The sequence below is a fragment of the Gymnogyps californianus genome, chromosome 4 (assembly GCF_018139145.2).
Source record: "Gymnogyps californianus isolate 813 chromosome 4, ASM1813914v2, whole genome shotgun sequence".
Lineage (NCBI taxonomy): Eukaryota > Metazoa > Chordata > Aves > Accipitriformes > Cathartidae > Gymnogyps > Gymnogyps californianus.
The window spans coordinates 50,997,922-51,025,861 of record NC_059474.1 but is presented as its reverse complement, the minus strand read 5'-3'; the positions used below and the strand labels follow the sequence as shown (position 1 = coordinate 51,025,861).

General features: G+C 44.0%; 2 protein-coding genes across 2 annotated transcripts in view; one reads left to right on the top strand and one right to left on the bottom strand.

Moving 5' to 3' along the window:
• Nucleotides 1-8,524, top strand: part of IGFBP7 (insulin like growth factor binding protein 7) — a 17,966-nt gene extending 9,442 nt beyond the window's left edge. The window contains exons 2-5 of the mRNA XM_050895260.1: nucleotides 4,050-4,159; nucleotides 5,732-5,848; nucleotides 6,756-6,882; nucleotides 8,286-8,524. Coding sequence (XP_050751217.1) covers nucleotides 4,050-4,159; nucleotides 5,732-5,848; nucleotides 6,756-6,882; nucleotides 8,286-8,305 — 374 coding nt within the window. The 3' untranslated portion in view covers nucleotides 8,306-8,524. The remainder of the gene's footprint in view (nucleotides 1-4,049; nucleotides 4,160-5,731; nucleotides 5,849-6,755; nucleotides 6,883-8,285) is intronic.
• Nucleotides 8,470-27,940, bottom strand: POLR2B (RNA polymerase II subunit B). Its single transcript, XM_050895259.1, has 25 exons — nucleotides 27,865-27,940; nucleotides 27,481-27,553; nucleotides 25,834-25,984; nucleotides 23,363-23,475; nucleotides 22,875-23,094; nucleotides 21,795-21,953; nucleotides 20,584-20,748; nucleotides 19,858-20,054; nucleotides 19,001-19,120; nucleotides 18,435-18,621; nucleotides 17,184-17,327; nucleotides 16,766-16,905; nucleotides 16,555-16,666; nucleotides 15,922-16,076; nucleotides 15,462-15,660; nucleotides 15,184-15,352; nucleotides 14,619-14,715; nucleotides 13,186-13,280; nucleotides 12,649-12,899; nucleotides 12,474-12,563; nucleotides 12,092-12,199; nucleotides 11,485-11,598; nucleotides 11,231-11,391; nucleotides 9,631-9,826; nucleotides 8,470-8,723 (listed from the first exon to the last, which is right to left on the bottom strand). Exons 1-25 carry the CDS (start codon nucleotides 27,881-27,883, stop codon nucleotides 8,634-8,636), a joined length of 3,525 nt encoding a protein of 1,174 aa, XP_050751216.1. The 5' UTR covers nucleotides 27,884-27,940; the 3' UTR covers nucleotides 8,470-8,633.

Below are 27,940 nucleotides of genomic sequence, written 5' to 3'. Positions count from 1 at the left end.
CCTCTCCGGCTGCTGCTTTTGACATAACGCAGGCTGTCAGCTCCCCGTGATCTGCAGAAAAAACAGTCTCTGCACTTTCAGGCTCCTCTCCCGGGGTGAATGAGGTCGCTGGCTCTGTAAATAAGCCCCTTCCAGGGCCAAGGAGAGCCATTTGTCTTACAAACAATGGGCAGAGCGGGGAGGAAATGCCTAAAGTGCCTGAGGAGAGCAGCTGATCTCCATCAACAGCCTGCACTGTCCTCTTGGCCAAGGAGCTCCTGCGCAGTCAGGGCAAGTCCTGGCAGGGAGCATGCTGTACATCCACGGTGCCCCTGGCTCAGTCCCTGGTGGGGAGCAGAGACCACTCAGCCACATTGATGGTGGTGACCATTTTCATCAGCAGGTGCAACCCACAAGTCCCCAGCCCAAAGGAAGCGGATGGAGAGGCATTCCCCTTTGTGGGCACTGCTGCAAGTAGAGCAGCAAGGCCTCTAAGATGCAGGCTGTAGGATGAGGGCCAGGGGACTCCTTGCTGGCACGAATCAAGTCATCATCTGCTCTGTACGAGGTGGGCTTGTTTCCAGTCCTGCTGAGCGCATGGTGGCCTCGCTCCCTTCACAAGGACCCCTGAAGCAAGAGGGGTGACTTGCAGGAGGGCATTTCCTCACATCTTCTGAAGTCCCTGCAAGGCTCAGGCATCCCCTGCCTCTCCTGTTATGGCAGGTTGCCATGTCCCCTGTCCATCTCTGGCTGCTTCAGGGGACTATGGGAGGGAGCGTGAGTGGGACCAAAACAGGCGGTAAGCAGGGTGGCTCCCATGCGCCTGGGTGTCAGCTCGCCGTGGTGGGAGTATAGCTACTGCTGCAGCCTGTCGTGATTTGACTTTAAATCTGCTGACTTCTTGGCCTTTCTCATTTATTTTTAGTGGAGGAAGAAGCCCAGCTCTAGAGTTTTGGCTGTCTGGATTTAAGTCCAATATCCCAAGAGACCACACTGACTCTTCCCATGACACTGTTGCATGTCTCAGGATGTGTGTTCCCTCCCGACCTCAGGGCTGTGCTGGATAGAGGCAGAGGCCTGTGAATGCTCCCAGTTCATTTTGCAGCCAAAGGCAGAGTCTCACGTTCCTCCTGGTTAGATCAGGATGTACATCCTGAGCTCGAGCTCTGGGCTGCCTCATAACGGCCAGGCTCTCGCTGTGCTGTGGCTGCTGTGCCGAACCAGCCAGAGCTTCGCTGTGAAGCTGTGCAGGCAGTTCCCCTTTCCAGGGAAGATAAACAATTTCTCCTCGCCCAGGAGGTGGGTAGAAATTCCCTCTGTCTTTTCCCCTGCCAGCAGTTGCTGCTGAAAAATCCTTCTGTGACCTGCTCCTGGCAGCGCGAGCAAACGCCCATGGGCAAAGGGTGTCCGGGCCCTTGATGCAGGGGGAAACTCGGTGGCAGCCGAGACAGAGACACCTCAGGCAGTGGATGTTGTGGTGCGTTGAATGCTGCCAGTTCCCAGCCAGGGAAGAATTGAGCCAGATCTTCGAAGAGCATAACAGTGCCTTAAAATCCACCTGGCTTTTAACGTAAGAATCAGAATCTGTCCTTTTCTGTGGTGGGAGATGGTGGTCATTTGGGGGCAGCTGTATTTCTCCTGCCTCATGAAGAACCCCAGCGACTGGTGATAAAGAGGACAGTGTCATACAGGGGCAAACGTAGCCCTGCCTCTTGAGGACAGGCCCCAAGCTCTCCCCTAGGAAGGGCACCTTGGACGTGGAGGGTTTTGCATGTCTGGAGCAGAAGGCAGCAGCAGCGGCAGGCTGTGCTGGGTGCACATCTGCTGGAGGTCCTTGCAGAGCACGGGGTGAATTAAGCCACCTGGGGACATCTGGGTCCCACCAGAGCTGCCAAGTGCCCTATTGTCCCTGTTGTTCAAGGGACACCAGAAAAAGAACAGCAGAGCTGCTCAGGAAACCGTCGTGCTGGGGAAGGAGAGCAGAGTGCGTGACCTGAGGTGGCCCTGTCGTGGGGATGGCAGTACCCTGGGCTGGCCACAGCCCTGCTGCTGCGCAGGGGCCAGGCAGCGCTTCGGGCAGGAGCGTGCTGGGGGTGCTAGCCCCACGGATCACCCCACTGTACTACGCTATGGTTATACTCGGGGGAACAACCTCCAGCAAGGTGTTGCTGAGAGTGCAGAGCTGGGCACGGTCTGGAGGTACAGATCTGCTCTGGGCCACCTGGAGCAAGGATAACTCCAGCACCCTTCCATACAGGAAAGGGTGCTGTGACTCTGACATACGCCTCTCCTTGCCAGTGCACAGGAATCAATTCATGCAGCAGCACAACCAACAAGAGGGTAAGGGAGGTAACGAAACGCTGCTTAAATCCTTTTCTCAGCTGAGACATTCAGTTCTGGACAGCTGAGGAGCACCTCGGTTGTGGTGTCTGCCAGGAAACCAGCCTGTACTGATCGTTAGGTGTGGTTTTAACCATCGCCTGGGGCTACACATAAAACTTCCCTGCTTCTACGCAGCTACCTCCTGTTAAAACCAGGACTGGGATACCTCTGTAACGGAGAATTTGGACTGCAGCCACTCCTGGTCTCTTAGCAGCTTCCCACCAGCAGGCCGTGTACAGTCATTCCTGAACAGGGAAGTCTCGGAAGAGAAGAGCAAACACTTCTCTGGGATCACACCAGCTGCTCAGGAGTGGGGAGCCACCTCAGCATCCCTTGGGCTAAGACTGAGGGATGGCTGGTGATAGCAGTGTGGATCTGCCCCCAGATCCCGAGGAGGGAAAAAGATGCCAGATTTCTGCTGGAAGATGTTGGTGCAGTGGGATGCACCCGAAACCTGCTCCCCACTGCCGGCAAGAGGGCTGCAGGGCAGAGTGCACATGCGGGGCTGATGTCAGTGCATGTTCAGGACCCCAGAAGGAGCATCAGGACCCAAATCTGCCCCTCTTTTATGGGGCTGGGAATGAGCCATGGTCTGTGAGCCAGCATACCCAGGGGCTTCAGTCAGGCTGGCTCTGGAGTACTTGTTCTCATAGGAAATGCCTTCTCCCGGTGGAGCCTAATGGGAGCTTCAGTTTCCTGTTACTACCTGCATCTTCAGAGCAGAAGGGGAAAAGCTGCTGTGTTCTTCAAGCTATCAATAAGTGGAAATAAACACTATGTGCTCCTTTGGTCTGCACTTCCTATTGTGGGGAATTAATAGCTGCATTTTGCAAAACAGCCCCACTAAAGAGGGATTGAACAGAAAAGGCCATTCTTCCCTTCCTGGGATATGGGTTACGTCTCCAACATTTCCGAGCCCGAGGGATAAACATCTCCAACCAGATCTGCAAAACAAGCTCTGTTCCATCTGGCTTTGGAAACAACTCCCTGTTTAACCAGGGATTGGAGCTCTCTGGGGAAAAATGGAGCTTCTGCATTCTCCTGGTCCCTTCCCAAATCCCCCCAAGGAGAGCTCTGCCACCCTCCAGCCAGCCTCCTTTGGCTGAATATTGCACACGGGTAAAACAGGAGCAGCATAATATTGAATTCTGCTAGCCAGCTGCCACGGGCTTTGTTGCAGATTAAAGTCATGCTGGGAAAAAGGATGCTGCAAAGCTGGCCAAGCTCTCCGTGGCATGGGAGAGTGAGTGGGACCCACCCTGTCTCCTGGGGGGTCCTTTCCTCCATGCCAGCTGAGTGTCAACGATGCACTTGCTGGCTGCATGGTGAGCAGAGGCAGCAGTTTGTAAAGTCCTGCTCAGCCCCTGAGGTAACAGAATACAAGCACTATCTTACCTGTAACCTCAGTCTTGCAAGTAGATGGACCGATCACCTGAACTGCTCAACACTTGAGTTTCCATCTGGGGCAAGTGCCCATCAGCCTGAACAGCTTAAGGTCGGATGTGTGTGTAGCTTTGGAAAGGGAAGTGCTGTGATGTGGGATCAGTCCAGCAAGCTTTGCTCCAAGCAGGGACCCCCTTCACCTCATCCTCAAAACCCATCAGAAGTGATTGGCCCCACTTAAAAGGCTAGCAAGGAGACAGGCTTGCAGTCATCCGGTGCTTAAAAGCATTTCTCCCTTTCTGCAGGACCCTCCATCGTGACCCCTCCTAAGGACATCTGGAATGTGACAGGAGCACAGATCTACCTGAGCTGTGAGGTCATGGGCATCCCAACCCCTGTCCTCATCTGGAACAAGGTAAGGGCCCTGCTAGGGGTCCTTAGAGCATAGCAAACCTGAGGCAGCTGAAACTGCCTGGTAAGCATAAATTAGGCCATAGCAGATCCCTCCATAGAACCACACATCTTTGATGAGTTCTCCCATCTGCGCAGTTCTGTCCACCCCCAAAAATCTGGCTTTGCTTAGTCGTTAGTCATTGCTTTTTCTAAACTCTTGTTGGTCCCGAGGCAGAACAGGACTTGTGTTTCTCGTGGTAGCACCTGATATTCAGAGCACGCGGGGAATGTCCCGTGACCTGCTGTCACCCTGCTGGCGGCAGTGACTCTGAGGTGGCTGGACATGGCTCGCCCACGTCAGGAACAGGAACCGCATGGGGCAGTTATCTCCGGTAGCTGGCAGCACGCCGGTAACACCTGGCTTGGGGCAGGGGCCCATGTTGAGCAGAGAGGATCCTAGCTGTAGGGCTGAGAGCCACTGCATGGCCCCTGTAGCCTCTTCAAATGCCACAGGTTTGTGGACACTTGGGAGAGGTCTTAAAATTAAGCTGAAACAATGCTAGCTTAAGAATACTACAGAGAAAAAAACTAGATTGGCCCAAAGATTGCTCTGTTCTGAGACAGCAAACTTGATTCATAGGGGTCCCAGAGCAGACTGTCAGGTGGGCATACAATGTAGGCATGTTGACCCAGGCAGCATTTTCTGCTTGTTTACAAGCAGACGCCATGCTTACACTGACTGTCAGTGCTGCTCTGCTTTTTGTGCCTCTTCCTCACGGCCAAGAGACTGCCTGACCTGGTGATAACAAGGGCTGAGCGCCACTTATCCCATGCTACGCTCTGGGCTCGGATACACAGCACTGGGGAATGACTGCGCTGCTGCTCTCTCATCGATGCTGTGCCCACCAGGAGCAACTGCCTGGTTTGCTGCAGCAGAAACCTACAGGGCTGTTCCTGGCCTGTTGAGAAGAGGATAGGTCATGCAGGGAGAGCCCATTCCAGGAGCAACATGCAGACCCTCGGTCCTCTGCTACTGCCATGGTAAAAAGCCTGATCGTCAGGAAAGTTGCAGGGGAGCCTCTCCAAACAAGGACAGCAGTCAGCTCCTGCTGTCCCCCCAGTCCCAAGCCAGAAGGCGGCTGCTCCAGCCTGCTGATGTATGGCTGGACTGATGTATGGCTACCAGCAGCTGCAGGCAGCCAAATCCTCCTTGTTCAGCACAGGCATCATTTCATGGGCTAAACATACCCTTGGAACACACACACAAGTTCGGTGAGACCAAGTCGGTGCAGGGCATGTTTGCACGCCCCACTGCCCAGCACCGTCCACACCAGAAAGCTGTGCTGCTCTGTCCGTTCCTGCTGAGGGGAATGCAGCCTCAGTGCAGATGCTGAAGCATTGGGGTAGTGGGGCCGCAACGCACGGAGGATAAGGTGAAATGCTGGCACTAGAAAAAAGACTGCTACTGCGCCATGTAAAGTTTTACACATTCATGTAAAACTACTGTTGATCTTGTCTGTGTGCAGGTATGGTCCTAACAGTTCTAGCATAAATAAGCCCCAAAATTCTTACCCCTTTCTGCCCTTCTGTTTAGATAATTCGGGGACAGTATGGTGTCCAGAGGATGGAGCTTCTGCCTGGGGACCGGGAAAACTTGGCTATCCAGACCCGAGGGGGCCCTGAGAAACACGAAGTGACCGGCTGGGTGCTTGTAAGTACTTCATGTATGCACAGAGCTGCACAAACAGTACAGTGCAGTTTGCAAACAGCTCATGAACAAAGAACAGTACAGAAGACACATGGCAACAGACAGGGCATTTAGAGGAAAACAACCTGTGTGAATTAGGCATGAAGGGTAGGGGTGGCTGCTGGCTCCAGTCTTACCCGTTGCAGTTTTTCACCTCTGTCTAGCATGCAGCAGAAGCATACATTCTATGATCAGAGAAGGCTAGACTTAAATCAGCTCTCACTCAACAGACCTCCTGAGCTACAGGAGTACCTGCAGGCTAATCAGCGATTGCCATACGTTAGAGGGAGCTGCTGTGCATCCCAGTAAGGGAATTGCAAGTATGATGGCTCCTAGCTGCAGAGAAGCTGGCAGCAGGGGAGCACAGCTTAGGGTGTTGGTTCCCACAACACTTGCAAAAGCAGAGGTGGAAACCAGGAGAGGGAAGGGTTTGAGCTAATGATTTTGCTGAACTGAGTGACTGGATGCAGCATGTTGTAGGAAGGCTTTTTCTTCCTGCCTCCCTCCCCTTACCAAGCATACAGTGCTCTGACACACCTCCAAACTAAGTAAACAATAAAAGACAAGGAGGGAGCATTACAGCACACGTCATCTGGCCTAGCAGAGGAGAAGAAAGCTAGGCTGATCCACGGGAGCGGGTGCTTGTCCCAAACCTCACTGGAGAGCGCCATGACAATCTGAACCAGTTTAGAGCAGACAGAAGAAATCATGCAGTCAGTGTGGTCCCCAAGGGTTAACCGCTACTTCATGCATTCTTCATTTCATTATGTCTCACGCATTTAACAAGTTATATAAGATACCTTAAAACAGAATCACCTCTACCTATGCACAGGATACTTACTGGCGGATGGGGGGTGTGCTTCTCCCCTAGATATCTCCTCTGAGCAAAGAGGATGCTGGAGAATATGAGTGTCATGCATCAAATGCCAAAGGAGAGGCAACAGCTTCTGCAAAAATCCATGTTGTGGAAACTCTGCATGAAATAGCCCTGACCAAAGGTACGTAGTGCGGTTGAACACTCAAGCAGCTCTTTCCCCTAACAGTTTCCTCAGTTATTTGATACAAAAGGACCACCTCTGTTTAATGCTTTCTGAAAAAAAATACACACACTAGAAATACCAGTTTAACATGCAGCTTTTACTGGGTTTGGCAAAACATTGCCAGCAAATCTCAGCTGCTAGAGTTCTCAATTGATTGTTAAATAACCCCCCAAGTGTTGTAAAGTACTGGAGAACTTCAAGCACTTAAATTCCTGAGTCCCTGCACCTCCGTATTGTTCCCCACCCTGGAAACATCCCAGTCCCTGCCATTCTCTCTGCATGCTGGAATGTCAAACCAGGGAGGGGACAGATAATCCATAGCAGGCCTTTAGGCAAGACCTGAAGCCTTTATCCTCCAGCCCTCAGCCAGTTTTCAAACCCAGGTCCTCTTTGCAAGGCTTCGTCCAAAGCTGATGGCAAACCAACCACCCTCATTCCAGCTGCAAAGAGGATGGCTAATACCACAGCCACATGTGCTTCGGAATAAATCCGGAGAGCTGGAACAGTAACTGTAACCATGGTAGAGGCAGAGGCACTGGGAACAAAGCATCCAGCTAGAGAATACGGTGCTGCCCAAATACACTTTTGGACACAATCCTTAGCTTTAATCCCAGTAGCTTTATCCGAACTATATAGTCTTGACTTTCTGTATCCTTATATCCCTGAATAGCTGAAAGACTTCCTTTAGGAGAATATTAACAGCACCTGGCATTGAAATAAGAGCATAAAATGAATCCCAATATCACGCATAGGAACTTTGCTAAAGGTTTTTAGCTAGTCTCTAATCCCTTTTCAAACATCTTATTTATGGATGTGAATGAAATTGAGTTTTACTGAGTTGTGCCATGAGCAGCACCAGAATAGAAGATGCTCACTCCCCCTCTCACAGTAACTACTTCGAGGTTGTAGTACCATGTATATTGCCTCATGGTTTATTTCTTATACGCACACCACAGGTTACAGCTGTTTCTTTTCAGCTGTAGGAAAGCTCTGAAGTAAGCATGCTGTAGCTAAGCAATAAGCTGGCAGTCCACAATTACTTAAAGGAAATTGATAACGTTAATGGAACAAACTGTCAGACGTTAACAGGCTTCTCCATAGCTACACACTACGCAGTTAGGGAGTCTGCATCCCACGTCCAGGTGATCTCAGCACAGAAAAATGCCATGTATTACCATCCCCCCGCTGCTGTAGTCCTGCGGTAGGGAAGGAAGGAAGGAAGGAAAGAAGGAAGGAGGGTCAGGACCGAGTTGTCAGGTCTCAGCTAAGACATCAGAAAACTCACTCGCTGTGCTGCTGCCCAAGTTGTGGTATTACCCCTTGGACAGTCCAGAGCGTAACATGTCTTTGTTTTTCCACAGATGACGGTGCAGAGCTGTGATGTGAGGACTTTCACTTTGCACAGTTTTAAATTAGTATTTTGGAAAGCTGCAACCTCTGCCTTTTTCTAGCTCACTAATCATTGCCTCTTAACTCCCTTATTCTTTGATTACCAACTTGCTTGCACACGTCTTTCACAGATACACAAATAAAGAGATTCACAAGTTTGATTACAAATTTTAATTCTATTTACAGAAAATAAACATACTTTTGAACAGCACATAGCAGATGAGTAAAACTGTATTTAAATGCAACGTACACAAAATGAAACAAAACCTGAGCACTTCAGTCCCATCATTTAAAAAAAAAAAAAAAACCCTTTTAAAAGGCTAAACACTCATCATACGAGGTGCAATACTCATAGACATCAGTTCTTGGAAGAGGAGTTTGCAGGCATAGGGCATTCGAACCAAAGATATCTGGAAAGAGATTTCAAAAGGCTTGTGATAAGCACTCCTAAAGCATCAACTTCCACCACCCTCTACACAAGTAACTTGTCAAGTTTTTGGCTCAAAAGTGAATCTGAAGTTATGCATGAAAGCATTTAACAAGAATTGCTCACAGACAGTAACAAAGCAAGAGGGAAGCTGAGACTGTCTGTAGAGGCTACACAGCAGCTAACCAGAACACATTTTTAATGATAAAACCTGTAGCCAAGGGTTCTGATCTTAAACAAGAGCCATTTAACAAGGGAACATGTGCATAGCAAAGTGTGCCTGATGTGCAGTAAATGCAGTGAAGATTTCCAGCACACATCTCTTCAGTAACCCCAATGCCATTGTTAGAGTTGCAGCAGTCAGTCCCTAGCACAAGAACAAGCCTGTTTAAGGTAACTATTTTTATCTCTGCTGCCACTCTCCCTTGACACAGTTCTGTAACCAAGCACACACTCCAGAACTTTTTTTTTTTTTTTTTTTAAATTTAAAAAACAGTGCAACACAAAAGACCTCCCATGGGAACCCAGCTCTGCAAGCATAAATATCTTCACGGGGACAGTCACAAGGGCGATGGCTCTAAATTCCTGTGATTCTGAGTTTTACTTCTAAAAATAAGCTCTCAAGCGTTTACTTTTAAAGTCTCTAAAAACTGTGCACTGCAAAATACTTGAACAGCATTTCCTGCCAAGTGACAAGCCAACACTGTAAAATTAATAAGGAAACAACCAAATTAAATAGGACACTATAAACACTTAAAACAGTTATGAAACTAAAATAGCAATTGTTATGGTGCTTCTTTAAATATTTACTTCCCTATCCTCCTGTTCACCCAAGTGGCCTTTCCTCTTACCCACAAAGAGAAACACTGGCTGATGAAAAACACACGTACCTGAGTTTTATTACGGCATCCCCGGCATTCATAGGTGTGAGTCCTTGTGTTTGCAATTGCCATGATTCCACAGAGGTTACAGACATGCACTTGGTATGGGTCTGAAGCTTCAAACAATCTTTCTCTCAAGAACTGGGCTGCTCCATGAGCAATCTGGCAATCTCGTTCCATTTCTCCAAAACGAAGGCCACCATCACTGAAAAGAGGAAAAGAAAAAAAGAAAAAAACCTCAACTTTTTGAGTTCACTGGCAAAATACAGTTCTTGTTGGTGGAACAAGTAACTTATCAGAAACACAACAGCAGTATTACAAGGCAGGAGTAAAGCTGTGCATTAATTTTCCTCTAACACCTCAGAATAAAACAGTTAGGGAGAATGCAAACACAGTAATTTGTAACTGCTGCTGAGCATTTCTAAAGCAGATGTCAGGCAGCTAACAGCCACAGTACAACTGTATAGCAAAGTGAGGTAAACAACTAAATCATTCTCTACTTCTCTGTGGTGGGTTTAACCTTAGCTGGCTGCCAGATGCCCACCAAGCAGCTCTCTCACTCCCCCATGTCAACAGGACAGGAGGAGAGAATAAGATGGAAAAGCTCGTGGGTTGAGATAAAAACAGGGAGATCGCTTACTAGTTACCATCACAGGCAAAACAGACTCAGCATGGGGAAAATTAGTTTAATTTATTGCCCATTAAAAATGGAGTAGGATGGTGAGAAATAAAGACAAAACTAAAAACATCTTCTCCCCTACCTTCTTCACAGGCTCAACTTCACTCCTTCATTCCCAACTCCTTCCTCCCCTTCCCATGGTCACAGGGGGAATGGGGGTTGCAGTCAGTGCATAACAGTTCCTCTCTGCTGCTCCCTACTCCTCACACTTTTTCCCTGCTCCAGCATGGGGTCCCTCCCATGGGATAGTCCTTCACAAACTGCTCCAGCACGGGCCCTTCCCACGGGCTACAATCCTTCAGGAACAAACTGCTGCAGCATGGGTCCCCCACAGATCACAGCTCCTGCCAGGAGCCTGCTCCAGCATGGGGTATCAACACTGCAGCCTGTGGAAATCTGCTCTACCGTGGTCCTCCATGGGCTGCAGGCGGACAACCTGCTTCACCATGGTCTCTCCACAGGCTGCAGGGGAATCTCTGCTCCAGCGCCTGGAGCACCTCCTCCCCCTCCTCCTCTGACCTGGGTGTCTGCAGGGCTGTTCCTTTCACATTTTCTCACTCCTCTCTCACAGCTGCTGCGCAGTGTTTCTTACCCTTTTCTTAAATATGTTACCACAGAGGTGCCACCAGCATCGCTGATGGGCTTGGCTTTGGCCGGCAGTGGGTCTGTTGGAGCCAGCTGTAAGTGGCTGTGTCCAGCACAGGGCAACCCCTGGTCCTTTCTCAGAGGGGCCACCCCAGCAGCACCTCCTGCTACCAAAACCTTGATACCTGCACCCAATACATCATCTTAAGCCAAACACATGAAAATGGGTGGCTAATTGGGGTGAGCTAATTAAGTTCTAGCTGCAAAGTTGAGGCAGCTAATTTTTAGCACTAAAAACTTCAAAGAAAAAGAAAACACTGTATAGAAACTAATAAACATCCTTACCGAGATCTGCCTTCCATGGGCTGTCTGTTAAGTATCTGGATTGGCCCTCTTGCACGAGAATGGATTTTGTCATCTACCATGTGCTTCAACCGCTGGTAATATGTAGGACCAATGAAGATCTGCGATGTGATTTTTCGACCAGTGAAGCCATTGTAGAGGACCTGAAGTAGTCAATGCAGTCACTGAATCATAACCCTTACTATCCATCAAATGTATATTAAAAAAGTTACAGTGAATTGATATTTTGATTATACCTCATTTCCTCTTAGATGATAGCCATAATCTGATAAAAGATTGGAAATCTTCTGCACATTGACAGCATCATTAAAAGGTGTAGCATCACCAATTTCTCCCTTGTTTGCGGACACCTACAGGGAAGAGATTTGCCAAAGCTTTTCAGATTTCTGAAGGACCGGTCAGACAACATTAAGCTGTTTCAAACAGTTTTAACTCTTAATGCCAGAACTTGAGATTCCATGCCCGTGATAGTACCTTATCTTATGTTGTTTATCAGCTACAGAGTTTATAGTGAGATTTTAAAAAATACAGAGTATCAACAATTTTGATACTCCTTTTTCTAGGTCACATGAAATGTTTGGAATAAAAGCAACAGATGAGAGAGTACACTGTAGTGTGACTTGCTGCACAAAATTTACAGGACTGTAGGTCTTTCCCAAGAAACCTGCTTTTGCTATCAAGTAACAGCTATTATTTACTATTATTTTTTAGTGGATTAACACCTACCAGGGAGTAGTATTGGGGGGGGGGGGGGGGGGGGGAGGGGCGGGAGGAGGAAAAATACTCCCAAAAAACATTTTAATTCATATTGCTCAGACATGCAGCATAAAAGATTCTTCTTACCTTCCCCTGAAGACACTCAATCAAGTGACCAATGGTCATGCGGGAAGGGATGGCATGGGGGTTGATAATTATATCAGGTGTGATGCCTTCACAGGTGAAGGGCATATCCTAGAGCAGGGAAACAGACAGTCAGTACTTCCCAGAATATCAACTTTAAGAAAAGCAGTTGCGTGGATTCAAATTAAATTTTTTAAAGCATTTCAAAGGCACTGAAGTACCACGTAAGAAGCAGCTATGTCCCTTTCTAAACATATTTTAGCTAAATTTAAGCCAATATAATGCACCTGAGTAGGTACTCCACAGACAACTCACTTAAGGCAGTTCCAATGCTAAGAAGGAAATATGTTAAGAAGGAAAAAAAAGAAAAAAAAAAAATCACTACCTCTTGCCTGTACTGGATACCACACGTTCCTTTCTGACCATGTCTGCTGGCAAATTTATCTCCAATTTGTGGGATTCTTACAGAGCGTACCTGTAAGCCATAGGAAAACATTCAATTGGTAACTTAAATACAGAACAAAAATGATTAAAAGTAGAAAGCACACGTCAGTGCTCACCCGAATCTTGCAGAACTTGTATCCTTCCTGGTTAAGAGTTACCATGACCTGATCTACAATACCAGTTTCACTAGTTCGCAGAAAAGTGCTACAGTCTCTCTTGGTGAAACGTCTGTTAGTGCTTTCCAGTTCGTCTTCATTTTCTGGCAGCGTTACTGTTTTGCCAATGATGACATCATCCCCAGACACACGTACCCCAGGTGCTATCAAACCATCATCATCAAGTTTGTCATAGATTGCGTGTCTCATACCTTGGGGAAAAAAGAAAAAAAAAGTAGACTCTCAAATTTTTCAACATATCGACTCTGATGTTCTGTAGAAATTCAACAAGTCTGCTTGCAACTTCAGAATACTGCTAAAATGTCTAAAGATAATTTTATGCAAAAAATCTCAGCTGATGTATTTTGCTATTAATACAGACATTTCGGCTATTTTATACATCCCAAAATAACAACTGAATCAGTTCAACAACATTAACAACCTTGCCCACAAAAATTTAATTTAAGAACTCAGTCTTCATACACTCCTATATCTTACCTTGGCAAGTTTCACGTGTAGGCTTTTCAAAAACTTCCTCTTGGTCATACCCTTTTTTAGACTCTTGCTCTTTGTATGAGCGATAGAACACAGACCTGAAACAAAGTTATAAAGCCTTCTCCAGTGAAACCAGCATCACTCTTTCTCATCCGTACATCTCAATTTCACTATAATCACCCTTTTATCACATATTATGGCTACTGTTACTAATGACAACCAAAACAAGTAATGTTCACATGCCACACAACCTTTCCTCTAAAGTCTTGTTAATCTGACCATCACTGAGGAGGGGAAAACAAAAACAACAAAACCCCCCCACCAAACAAACAAAAAACAGTTTCAGATGGCATTTTGACGGTCACTTTTCAGATATTGCCAAAGTACCTATAGATAACATGCTAATTTTTGATGAACTGCAGAGACCTTTGGATCTGCTTGACATCTCAAAAGTAGTTATTATTCCTAAAGATTATTCCCATCTTCATCATATCATTCTCATATTACTTTTCTCCTTATACCTGCCATTTTGCAACCATTTTTAGGCTTCTACTGCTACCTTGCAGTGCCACACTCAGTACAACTGAGCTGCAGCGGAAAACTTTCAATTTATATAGGCTTCTTTCTGGGGCTTTAGGGGTTTTTGTTTGCTGCCTCAGTTGCCAGCACACCAAAGCCACAGCTTTTCAGATAAATATTATCCACGTTGAATTGCTCCCACGCACACAGGAGGTTCTACAAAAGCTTCATGTGAGCCGTAAAAGTCTAATAGTTTCATACTTATTCTACATTGGAAGGCAGTAGATCCAAGATACCAAGCACACACTTCTTAGGTTCAACTTGGACAAAAGAAACTGAACAAAACTAGAAACCCATTGACCAGCTATACAGCTAACCACAGCCATCTAAAAAACTATAATGCACAAAGTCACATCAGTTGCCAGTTGTCCCAACAGCAGTTCCTAGTAAGGAGAGGAACATGCCAATCCTCACTGGTAGCCACTGTCATGCTACTAAAGACAAGACTGTATTACAAAGCTGCAATATTGCCATTAAAAAGTTCGTATAACTGGCAGGAGTTAAATGAAAATATAACAGCAAAGAGTCCAAATATGTTTTCATTTAACCACCATACAAAGAACAGTAAACATAGTAAAGAGCAAAATGGAAGAGTTGGGAAGACAGAGCGGGAAGTCAGGTTACACAAAGGATGAACCATTCCTCACTGTGTTTTGCTAAGATACACATTCACCATTTTTATTGTGCTGCTACCTCCACCCCCGTTTACAAAAAAAAAAAAAAAAAAGCTTCTCAAGTTGGAAAGTTTTGGAGAACGGTGTCTTCCATCGTAAGATAAACTTTTCTTGAGCCTCTGGACAACTCAGTATACTTTTTTTTTTTCTTCCAAGGAGTTAAAAAAATTTACAAAGTCTTACCTGAAAAAGCCTCTGTCGACAGCAGAACGGTTCATGATGACAGAGTCTTCCTGGTTATAGCCTGTGTATGATGCAATGGCTACAATCGAGTTGATACCTATAATACGCAGAGCAAATACTTTGAAAGGATGCACACGCACCAGACAGGCATTACTTGTAACTCAGAATAAGCTGTATTCTCTACAGTGAAGCTGTTCTACCCTTTCTGAGATAAAATCTCCATGTCCCACACACAAAAACCACGTGGTATCAGCAAATACAACTTTGGGTAGAAAAGAGAGTAAAGAGTGACCCCTTGTGAAGAACCTAGCAAATACCAATACAGAAAATGCATTTTTCCAGTTAGATTTTAGCAGACTATATGGATAAAGTAGTTTCAGCTGCAACACTAGCAATGTATTTTTTGCAGTCTAGGTATCCAGCTACAAGTTAAAATTTAACCGATAATTAATTTTTAAATTACATACATTTGCTAAATATTCATGTATTCTACACACATCATTTGTGACATAGTTTAAACAAAACAGTAGTATTTTTGTTTAATAAACATTAACTGACAACATACCTGCTGGTAACTCTCTAAATCGCAAGTACTCCATGGAGCGTGTTGTTACAAGAGGCTTCTGAGGATAATACAACACATGTGCCAGCGTATCCATACGAACATGAAAGTTTGTAATGTAAACTCCCATAGCCTGTTTACCCATAGCAGACTGGTATGTGTTCCTGGGAGACTAGACAGACAAGGGAAGACCAGTATATATGTACATAAAGCTCTTTACACATACACCTGTGGGTTGTCTATCAGCTTTAAAAGCAGGATGTCAGAAGTGATGCACTGACCTGGTTGTGATCAGGGAAAGGGATAATAGATGCACATACTCCCAGGATCATAGATGGGTGAATCTCACAGTGCGTGTATGTTGAACAATATGCCACACCTTTCTCTTGCAAGTCATCTGGAGTCATTGCCAGCATCACAGTCTCTTCTTCCAGCGTATCAATGTACTCGACTACGCCACTGGCCACGAGATCCTGCCAACTGAATAACCAATGTCTGAAATACTCACATAAACTAACACATAAAATGGGTCTCTTCAGCAGTAACAAGAACAAGGACTTCTCTGGCTTATTATTACTACCACTGCCTCAGTGTGATAAAAAAATGAATTAAGCTACCAGGCAGAGAAAGCATCTTTGAGCTGCACAAAGCTTTAAACATTTCTCTCTCCAATCTGAGGGAACTTGCAGCTTCCAAGACAGAAAATTAGACATTCAGTTGAATTTCAGGAACATATCTCACCTGTAATTGTTATACTCTCGTTCCTTCAGTTGGTCAATATGCCTTTTCTTCAAAAGCAACTTCTGTTTTTCCACAATTAAAAGGGGTCGACAAATTCTGCCTGCATCAGTATAGATGCGGATTTCTCGCTCACGAATATCTCTAATCATTGAGACCTGTACAAGAAAGCAGCACCCCATGAGTATGAAGTCTCAGCCCGGAATCAGAACTATGGAACTCAAAATAGGGTAACAAAGTTCCCTAAAGCAAAGACCTTACAGGTGCTATCAGCAGCACAGAACAAACATTAACACTCCTACAAACAGAAGCATTTCAAGAGACTATTTTCAACTGTTTTTTCAACTGGATCCTCTTTAAAAAACAAACAAATAAACAAACAAAACCAAACAAACAAAACCCAAAACAAACCAAAAAACCCCACAACCAAACCACAAACCACACACAACAAACAAACAAACAAAACCCCAAAAAGCACCAACCCCCCAAAAACTCCCAAAACAAAACAAAAAGCAATGTGAAGTATGTTCAGAAAGAGACTTGCAAATAACGCTATTTGGAGCTTGCAAAGTAGTATCAAGGCATTACCCTCTCGCACCTAAAAAGACATCCAAACTCTAGATGTAAAATTTATACCTCTGACACAATGATGTCCATCTGACGACGGAGCTTCCTTAGGGTATTCATGAGCTGCTCTGGATCTTTGTGTATTCCTACCCAGCAGCCGTTAACAAAGATCTTGGTAGCACTAGAAAGAGGGAAAAACAAACAAGTAAAACCAAAACCCTTGAAGTGTTGTGCAGGATAAGAAGCTTAAGTCTGTTTAAACGGTTTCATTTGCACATACTCAGCTATTGCTGCTGGAGATATTTCTTCCAGGTTTTCCATACTCCACTCTTCCAAGAATTCCAAAATTGGGGATGGCTGAGACCCCACAGAAATGTAAGCCATCAGGGCTAAGTTCTTCACAAGTCCTACTGCATGACCCTAATAGAAACACAATGTTAAACTTGCATTTCCAAATCAAGAGATTAGCCCAAGAAGATCCGAAAACTTAAAGTCCTCAAGGAACTGAACACAAAACATGCTATTTACTTTATTAATTTCTACTATTCAACTACAGAGTTAGCTATAAAGCTAAACATTCATGTCAGCATTTAAAAAAAAGTGCAAGTGATCATCACAAGTGCCATGGCTATAAAATGACTAGCAGATAAAAGCAGCTAGGCATGAGTAAGTACTGACATAAATACTACTTTCATTACCTCTGGGGTCTCAGCAGGGCAAACCATTCCCCACAGCGTATTGTGCAGCTGTCTGGGCTTTGCTAGTTTACCATCTCTACCAATTGGAGAATTCAGGCGTCTCAGATGGGAAAGCGTGGATGCAAAAGTCAGGCGGTTTAACACCTGCATGTAGTAAGGAATTCCGTTAGTCAAAGCTTCTTAAGTGTGTTGTTGACAGGCATCATGACACATTAGAGCAAAGGATCAATGCTCTCTAGAAATGATGTACTTCAAAAGAACTAAAATAGCTCTGATTTTTGTTAGCTACACTTTTTAGTTCACCTCCATTAATCTTAGACTAAGTTTACCCTTAAAATCTGTTTTTTTGTAGTATAGCTTACTCTGATCAGGTAACTAGAATGAGTGATACTTGTAAAAATACTTTAAGCTGCATTTTCACCAGGAGGGTTTGCCAGTACAATAACACAGAGATCTTTTCAAACTTAGTTTGAAAAACTAAGACGACTTAGTTATTAGGAGCAAGTCAGCATTTACATTCTTTTCAGAATGCTCAAGGCTTCTCAAAAATTTAAGAAAATTTAAATTTACAGCCTGAAACATAAGAGTTTATTTAAAAAGCAAACAAGCCCCTCATACACATACACCAACACACACCATCCAGGGACAGCTACCATCTTCGCCCCTTTCCTAACTTTGCTTTCCCCAAATTATGATCTCACCAGGGCTCCAGACAACAAAATGTGCTGGCATTTAAAAACTGTCACCTCTGTCCTGTTTCCACCTTTATGAGAAACAGGCTCAACTAAGCACTACTCTGGGCTAAAGTCAGTGCTCCTCATCATTAGCTGTGGAATACATAACTGTTATATTACAAGGTGTCACTCAACTTTCTTTAACCACTTGTGAAGCACTGGAAGTAATTAAAGGAAAGAAATCCATCCTCCCTAAAGATTCCCTGGGACTAGGACTTGACCAGACACACAAGCATATGCTCTAACACAAAAAGTCTTTACAAGAGTTACACCAACTGTTCAGCAGTGAACACAATGGCTAAAACCAAAACCAAACAACAACAAAAAACCCAAACCCCACACCAGACTCAACTATTTGGATCCTCATCTGTTTCAGCTATGGAAGTTTTCTTTTAAAAATGGTTCTATTTAACATACAACATGCATGGCTGCCAAGCAATGTTAAACTCTTCCACAATATAGTTTTACTCTTATGTAAATCTGACAAATGCTACCATGCCTTATTCAGCTACTGTACCTGAGATACTCCTGCTCTGGCCTGATGAGCTTTCTTCTGGTCACCCCAGTTTCCAGTTGCCAATGAATACTTCAAACCATCTGAAATAATTCTTGTTTTAATCGCCAGTTCCAAGTTGAAATCTTTCCCTCTGTCAATAAACTTTTGTGCATATATTCTCACTTCCTTCAGCAAATTCTTAAACATCCTGTGGAAGAAGATGCCAAGAAACATGATTAAACAGTACTGTAGCAATTCAGCCTACTCAGCACTATTTGGAAAAAATGTCACTGGCCTCCTGAAAAGGAGCAAGTAATTTGTAACTAGAGGAAGAGGGAGAAAAAAACCAAAAAAAATTAACCTGTTTGTGAACATGCACAAAATATACTTCAAGACAAGTTGATGCTAGCCACCTACTATTAGAGGAAACCTACCCACTCTGTGAAAAAGTCGTAATCAGATACAGGCTGTGTTGCCCAAGACTGGCTATCAGACACAACAGAATAGTCTGATTGATTTAGAAGCACAGAGTTGGCAATGCCTCTACGATTAATTATCTCTGAAGAAAACGTATGTATTATAGTTACCCTCTGAACAGGAAAGCTAACAGTGGCCCAGCAAGATCCAGTCTTTTGTTGCCATAATGATCTCTGTCATCCAGCTCTCTTCTTCCCAGTGCTGCCAGCAACAATCTATGAACCATATACCTAAGCAAATGAGATAGTTGATGTTTTAAACTGACAGCAGACATTCACAACAAAGATCACATGCTTTCATAGACAAATCAGTGAACTGTTTCCTAAAGGCTGTCCATTCTGGATCTTTAGGACACTGCTGTCCTAAAACAGACCTCTTCAGCACGTACGTCCTTAGAGGTGAATGACCCACTGCAAGTTCAGGTAACTACAGAGAGAAGTTAGTATTTACATCATGACTGCAATGCGTCTTCTGCTACATGTCTGTCCTGTACTGTAATATGGGCTATGTTTAAGCACATGTGTGCAAAATGCTAAGTCTCCTGATGCTACAGTTAATCTGCATACCAATAAGCAGTGATCAAGAGGCTGTGTCAATAGTTTTAAAGAGTGGGTTTACATTACAAATAGCTTATCAGTAGTTATCTACATATTAGTTATCAACCTCTACATGTTGTCCACGCAACACAATGTCAAAGAGTCATTTAACACTATCATCACATCTAACTTAAGATCCAGAATGTGTTGGAGGCTTGTTTTGTTTCAATTTTTTTTCTATTTTATTGACATTTGCATTTTCTCAGCTACGAAAATATACCAGTGCCCTAAAGTTTATCACTGAGTATCCAGAAGACTGAGGTTAAAAACAAACTTCCATTCAGTGCGTTCTTCCAATCATATACATATATGTGAATAAAATCTGTATTCAGGGTCCATTTGCAGATGTGTGACAGAAAATACTGACATACCCTAGAAAATAGGCCTTTTTGGTTTCACAGAAGTCACTGACACCAACATGCGGGAGCATTTCTTTCTGCAAGACTTCTTTAGCGTACTTGATTCTCTTTTCTTTGGTGACACCTGGCTTTGCACCTCTTGATCCAATGAAGTTTAGAGCAACATTTTGCTCCTGAATGACAAACGCTTCATCCAGAGAAGGTTTGACCTAATGCACAAAATATAGCAAAATCCTGTAGCATCCAGTGCCTGTTGGGGTTGAAGGAAACTACGCAGTAGTTCGCTGATGATTCTTTTCAGGAACTGCTAATTACTGACCCAGTTCTTTCTGGCTTTACTATAGTAGCTCTTTCAAGAGCAGCAGAAAACAGTAATGGAGCATGTAGGAAGCACACAAAAAATAGTTTAGACTTCAAAAAATAATTCTCATTCAAGAACATTCTAGGCCTGTTGCTGTTTCAGGTATAAATCGGGATTTTACAATTAATGGGAGCAGGATAAGACCCTACCTCTCCAAATACATGTTAATTCTCTGACATTTCCATTGCACTCTGTTCACTTAAAACACTTACTAGAATAGGTTTAGGCAGAGAACTTTTGACATTTCTAATAGACAACCCACAAAAATAATAAAGTAATAAATTACAATTGGAAAATGAACAATACTTTGAATGATTAGCCACACCTACACATCACCAAATGTCACGCCAGGAAATAACTTATTTAACATATATTACCATTTCCATCATTTCTGGATCTTCAAAATCATATATGATGTGCTCTAAAATGTCCCTGTCGGACACAAAGCCTAGTGCACGAAAGACAATTATGATGGGGACTTCTTGTTTGATATATGGCAAAGTGGCTACAATGCGCTGACCAATAGCACTCTTCTTCGCACCCTGGAAAGATGGGGAAAAACATACATTAGTCTTAAATGATCTTGCTTTAAATAAAAATATCTCTCTGGATTTGGATGATACAGCATAAGTGTATTTATTCAGGCCCTACAGTAAACCATGACTTCTCAGCAGGCCAACTAAGGAGCTATTCTGAAACCTTACTCCAGCAGTGACTTTTTTATTTTAAAAACATTTCTAACTGTAGAAGTCTGCAAAAACTTGGAAGGTTTTTGCTGACACAAAGGAATTTAGTAGTACTCATTCACCCGCATGCATCGGTTCTCTCCCTTTGTGTATTTGCAAAGAGCAATCCTATTCACCTTCAGCTCTCCTTCTGCCATCTTAAGCCCAGCTTTTCTAATCCACTGTGTAAGACTCGCCATTGTTGCGATTATTCAAGTAGCTGCCCTCCCCTCCCAGAAAGAAACAAACACTGTGGGATGCAGAGGGACAAGAGTGCCCCAGCCATCAGGAGCAAGAGTGGCGTACGGCTTCTATTAAAGTTACCCTTGGAACATGTTTGGGAATTTCCAAACATCAGTGCAACGGCAAATAAGTATTGACACCTTCTGCTTTTGAAGTTACAAATAGCACTTATTTCCCCTCACAGATGGCACATTTAGATGTTAAATATGAATTAATAAGCTGTCTGCAAAACACATCTAAACACTAGGCTGGCCATCAGCAAAGACAGGGTCCCTGCCCCTATTCTTGTCCTTTGTCAAAAAACAGGATGCAGCTTGTTTGGATTTTCTAAAAACTCATTTACAGTAATTGTAAAATTATTTTTTAGCCTTGCCCTAAAACCTGCCACAAATTGAGTCTTCATTTCAATCCTCAAATTATTTGTCCCAGAGACAGGCATAATCTATGACAAACAGAACACATTTTCATTTAATTTTACGTTCTTTACAACTTAACATCAGAAGAAATTTCTTCTCAAAATCCCAAAAGTAAATGACATGAAGAGACAGGACAGTAACAAAACTCCTAAAACAACCTTTATTGTAAGCCCCAGGGCAGGGGTTATTACTGCTTAGGCATACCTGCCCACCTCTGGCCAGCATGCTAACCCATATAGTACTTGTTGGTCGAGAGGAATTTTCCAGACAAGATCTACATTCTCCTGTGTAGGCATATTTTGAATCTTTCTTTGCAAACACATACACTGTGTTTGTAGCCATTTTCTCTTGAGCAATCAGAACCTGTGTTAGAAACAAGAACACTAGTAAATAACTGACAGAAGGGCATGCTGAAAGTAACAAGCACAGTGTGTTTCTACTATTCCTTCAGGTGCCTTAAGAGCACTGCACAGCATGAAGTCAATTTGCCAAACTCAGCTGGATTATACTCTACATTTTAAAACTACAGTATTAAGCAAAGCACACACCTAGTTAAGATAGAATAACCAAAAGACTCCAAGAACACTGTTCTCTATGATGTACTTACTGCATCTGCTAGCTGTGCCGAGACATTTCTGTTAGCTTTAGGCACAACACTGATAAAGAAAGCATTTCACTATCTGTTTCCAAGGCCAACGCACTACACAGGCATTTAAATTTAAATGCCAGCTCTGACAGTCAAAGCCAGATTTTTTTTTTTCCCCCCAAGAAGAAAAATACAATTCTATTTCTTTTGCTGTGTTTGCCCAGGTGTCAGTTACAAAAAACTGGCAGTTTCATTTGTGAGGCACAAGCATGGAGAGGATACGATTTGCTGCAGCTGAATCCACAGCAATGGAGGGAAGAACCTATTCTTATAATAAAATGCATCTATATAGCTATGAACAAACTGGAGAGACTCCAAGTGAAGAGGTACCTCATTTTAGAGTGCATGCTGCTCTGCAATGTTGAAAATGGAAAGGAAAATACCTAGAGTACTTAGTGGCATTCAATGCAAAACAGTTTATGAAACTGAAGAAGGGAAACGTGCCTCAAAGAAGAAAAGGTGGCTCGAGAAAGTCCTAACAGAGGACTAAAAGCCCACCTTTCTACAAGATCATGAGCACCCAGAGTAACTGTGACACACTGGAATAAAAGTGCATATGCTCCTGGCAAAACACATGGAGACAAGTAACAGAACTTTCAGTGTCTGTAAAGATGGCTGTGCAAGGTATAATCCCTTACCTTTTCTGATCCATTAATGATAAAGTAGCCACCAGGATCAAGTGGGCATTCATTCAGTTCACAAAGATCACGGTCAGTTAAGCCATTCAACAAACAGTATGTTGAACGTAACATAATAGGAATTTTTCCTATAAAAGTTTTCTGATGCTGTGTCTGTAACTGATCCTCCCCTTCTTTAATAACTGTTTTAGTTATATCCACATACAAGGGGGCTGAATACCTACAGAATAAAAACACCATCGTGTTATCTGTCAGTTATTACTCAAGGTTGTACAGAAGGATAATGAATGCAGTTATTCAAGCACTCACTGGTAATATTAAGCATTATTACCAAATCATCAATCATTGTCTGGATTTAACAACATTGAAATTTAAATAGAGCAGTAATTATTACATTTTCAAGGCACTACTAAATTGAGAAAGACTATCAATTAATAATGCAGAGCCAGTCCTTCCTTGTGTTTATCCACTACAGAGTTTGTTCTTACGTAAGGTTTCTCAGTCTGGCTTCATTGGGCATCATAGGCGAGGGTGCTCCATCTCTTTCCCAATGTGTAGGTTTGGAGAGATAGATTTGTTCAAACTTCAACAGATACCGGGGCTGGAAAAGAAGACAACATTTGCCTGTAATGGAAGAAACATCCATTTTGGTTGTTCAAGAGTGATCCTAGAGCTTAATATGCAATGCTGCTGCATGTCCTCAGCTCAAGGTATGGAAACAATCCCTCTTCAGATGACTAGATCAAAAAAGCACTCAAAAACTTTCAATAATTTTTAAACACCTCATTAATAAAAAAAACAGAGGAAACTGAAGGGTCAAAACCATTGGTAAGAGAAGAACCAAGTACCCAAATAGGTCTTCTTCCTATAAAACAGCTAACAAACTCAAAATCTGCCAAGTCAGTGAATACATTAACAAATAGAATATGCCTTACATATGCCTACTTAGATATTTATTGTTTATGTAACTTTAGATAAAACTGCTAGTTTTATGATGCAAAAAGGTGAATCTGCTCCAACACATACAATGAGATAGCTGACATATCAAACAAGGTGTGAGTTTTTGTAAAGCTTTGCTCCCATGCATAAAACATTAAATTTAATAGCTTTGTTTTAGTTCCACAGAAATCCTTTCACGTGTTACAGTGAAACCATGGGCATGAAAGGACAGATACCTTTCAGCAACAGAACAATTCTCAGGATCTTCATTTTGCTCTGAGAGCCACTCACCCCTCAGAATCCTACTGCAATGAGATTTAGAGCCTTCAGTTCACTTAAATCAAAAGCCTTGCATTTAAAATAAAGGGGTAAAAGTTTTAAAAAAATACTCTTACCAAAGTGCATTTGTGTATCTAGTAGGGGGAGCTAGAACTTAAAAGAAAGCAAGCAGTTGCACAACAGTAGCTTCGTTCAAGTGTTTTGTTATGTGTGGTCTCAGTCCTGGTGCACAAGCTGCTGAGGCAACTTGGCTCTCAGCTTCCTTGCATGCAAAAGGACCTAGAGATGAGCCACTCTACTCACAAAGCATTCCTTCACAGACCAAAATCCAGGAGGGTAGAGAAACATAAGCAAATCATCAGACCTGCCTGCATACAAGTTGAAAGGCTTGTTGCCTTACATTTTCTTCAAGTTGCTATTTCCCACTGTGTTCCTTTGCAGAATAGAAGCTAACACAAATAAAGAACTACAGTGCTGCCACCCCAACTAATTATCTGCCTAGAAGCCACCTGAGAATATCTATTACTAAAACAAAACTTGAATTCCATGCAGGCATTTTACCATATCTCAGCCATAAGGACTCTGCTGTAGCACACCACCAAAGCAACACTTGCTCTAGCAGAGCAAGCTCCAATGCAGAGAAAAAAAAAAGTCAGTTTACGGTTTATGTCGCAAGTGGTTTTAGCCTTTCTAAAATATATTTTCAAAGTCCTCATATTCAGCCCTTTCTCTGGACTCACTATTAAAGGCAAAGGTGCAAATTATCCATCCCATACATTTTGTCTTACACAGAGCCACAGAAACCACCTTTTTAACATCTGCACTAGGTGGTTTTGTTTCCTATAGAGATTAAACAGATTATTGCATCAACTGTTTGTCTAACAAAGAAACTAAAAGAAATCTCAGTTATTATCTCTACAGGATAGTTGTTTGCCTGAAAAAAAAATGCAAAGGAACAATCAAAACATGTAACAAATTCAATGCTTAGGTGTCCTAAAGTTCCTATAAATCTCTACAGGGAAGCAGCAAGGTAGTGACTGATAGCAGGGGAACGGATCACTCATGGAACAGGGATCACACCATGTGAGGGACAAGGATGAAAGCATCACAGCCACTGTAGAAGGTGCACACTCATTGCAGAAGAGCCATCACACAGCGCAGACCTTAGATAATTTGTTCTCCTTTGGAACATGGTGCCAATGGAAGATGATGAGCAATGGCACCCTTTGAAAACCTGGACCTAACTTTGGACGAAGAAAGCTAACAGAGAACTTTTCAACCTTGGTAAAGTAAACCTTCCTTGACGTGGTAAAGCTACTGAAAGTCAAAATCCCCCCGTAGTTTGCTTTTGGCTACCTGACTTGCTCTACTACATCCCTGTCGGTGCACTTTCGTACAGAAACTGACAACATGAACTGTAGCAGCCAATTGTTCTTAGTCATTTCTCAACTCAACCAACAATTTAACCAGCAGGAGAGAGTAACTCTGTAGGAGAGGGAAGTTGGATTCCATGGATAACAAAGCTCTTGCATGTGTTTCTCAGCTATATACCTGATTATCTGGAAACTTAGCCATGTACCTCATAGACTCCAAAGAGTTCATACTTCTGTCCTATTTACTGCATGAGCAGTGTCATAACTCAGATGTATTTCTACCTCTTGAGATGGGGGCTGAATAAAACCCACCTAAAATCACTTTGCATTGTAAAAACACACCACCTCTCCCAGGTGTCTCCACTTACCGGCTCTTCCACTTCTCCTGTGGCATGCTGGGCTTCAGCTTGTAAATCAATTGGTGGAGCATCTTCAACAATTCTCTGCACAGACATCTGAATAAACTCATCAAAAGAATCCAACTGTTGCCTGACTAAACCCTTTTCATCAAAATAGGAGCTAAAAAAACCCAAAAGTGCATTAATGAACAAGAGATCTTAATTTAATTCATGTACTTTATACATCAACAAGCTTAAGATGTATTTATTACAAAACCTTCAAAAGCCATGAAATACAGTACAGAATCTAACACATTCACTTTTCCCAAGGCATGAGTTTCAAACACAGATGGTCAAAAATGCTAAACAATTCTCTCAGTGTTTGAAGGCACATACGCTACAAAGTGACAGACTTGCTGCCACCTCTTGGCTAAGCCATGACTGTACGCACAGTCTACCTTAAATTAGAAGGGAATCGCGATGACAAACCTCAGTAAAAGCAGCTTCAGCTAAAGTTTTCAATAATGTATGTAAATTACTTTGCTTTAACTAATTTTCCAAGCTGCGGTAAACTGAGTGCATGCCCCTAAATCAAGGTAATAGTTCTCAGAACCTTTCTTAGCTTGGATCCCTTCTGTTCCAGCCACAGATTCCCACTCCATCTCCAGATTTCCCTGAGCCTTTGTGTCACCTAACTTCAACCCAGCACAATCTATCCCTTGGCTATCGTTCTGTTGCCACAGTGAATCTTGCCAGCACAGTCTGCTATAGCACAAGGGGAAGGAGGAAGGGAAAGGGCAACCTGTATCACAGAACAGTTGAGGTTGGAAGGGACCTCTAGAGGTCATCTTGTCCTATCACCCCCCTCAAGTAAGGTCACCTAGAGCTGACTGCCCAAGACTATGTCCAGGTGGCTTTTGAATAACAGTAAGGATGGAGAAAGAGACTCCATGACCTCTCTGGGCAACCCGTGCCAGTGCTCGGAGACCGTCACAGTAAAAAAAGTGTTTCTCCATACGGAGTGAGGTGCAGCCTCGGCTGAAGGACTTGCCTCAGTTACCTCCCACCTGACTGAAAGCAAAGGTAGCACTCTTCACTGGGCTGCAAAAGAAAGGATCTCCTTCTGCCTCCAAAGTTTCTCATCTCTGCTCTCCATCCAGACTGCCTGTGGGACCACTCCCACAGATCTAACCTGTTTGCAACTGCTGCTCTAAGACACCAGTCATATATATTTTATGAATGATGCAATTAGCAAGAGAAATACTTTTTACTCAGTTCCACACAACATCCCACTCCTTAACAGTCACAAGAAGCTGCAGGTCCTGCACATTGATGTCTTGCTAGAAAAACACTAACACGGTGCAATAGCCAAGTACTGATTTCCTAATGCCAGCATCAGCTGTGAGAGTAGTGGGCAAAATCACGTGCTTGATATGGAATCAAAATCACTTCTTACTTCTTTCAAAACAGCGTACCCCACTGGGGGTCAGTACGGCTTCTTAAGTCCTAATGACAACCCTGCTGTTTCTGCTTAAAGCCCTTCTGCTCTGAAAGTGATAAATTTAGCATAACCAAGCCTGCAGCTTCCATGACGTGCTGCTAGCGAACCGGACGTCACCTGTAAGACCAAAAGCACATACGCTAAAGCGTTAAGAATAGTGAGTTTTAAGAAGTCACCTAATAACGATCCAGCAGGCTTCCTGCCACAAATCAGGTGTGATTTCATCATCATCTTCATCATACTGCATATCTGTCGGGGAAGCACAACATTTAAGCCACGCTCCAATTACCCCGGTGCCTCTCCTCGCCTGCGGGGGGGTGGGGAGGGGGGGCGGGGCGGCACACGGCGAGCTCAGGGACGCTCCGGCACCCCAGCAGAGCCCTTGGCCGCCCGAGGGCCGCAGGACCCTGCGGGAGACCCCACCGTGCCCGGAGCACCCCCCCACACCGCCTTCCGCGGGCCCTGCGCGCGCCCAGCGGCTCCCCTACCCAACCCCCCTCGCCGGGCTGAACCGGGGAAAAGGCCCAGCGGGGAACGGCCTGCAGCCGCGGCGCCCTCACCTTCGTCCGCGTCGTACATGGTGGCGGCGGGAGGAGCCGCGGGCGGCAGCCGAGAGAGGGGCGAGGGGCGCGGCGG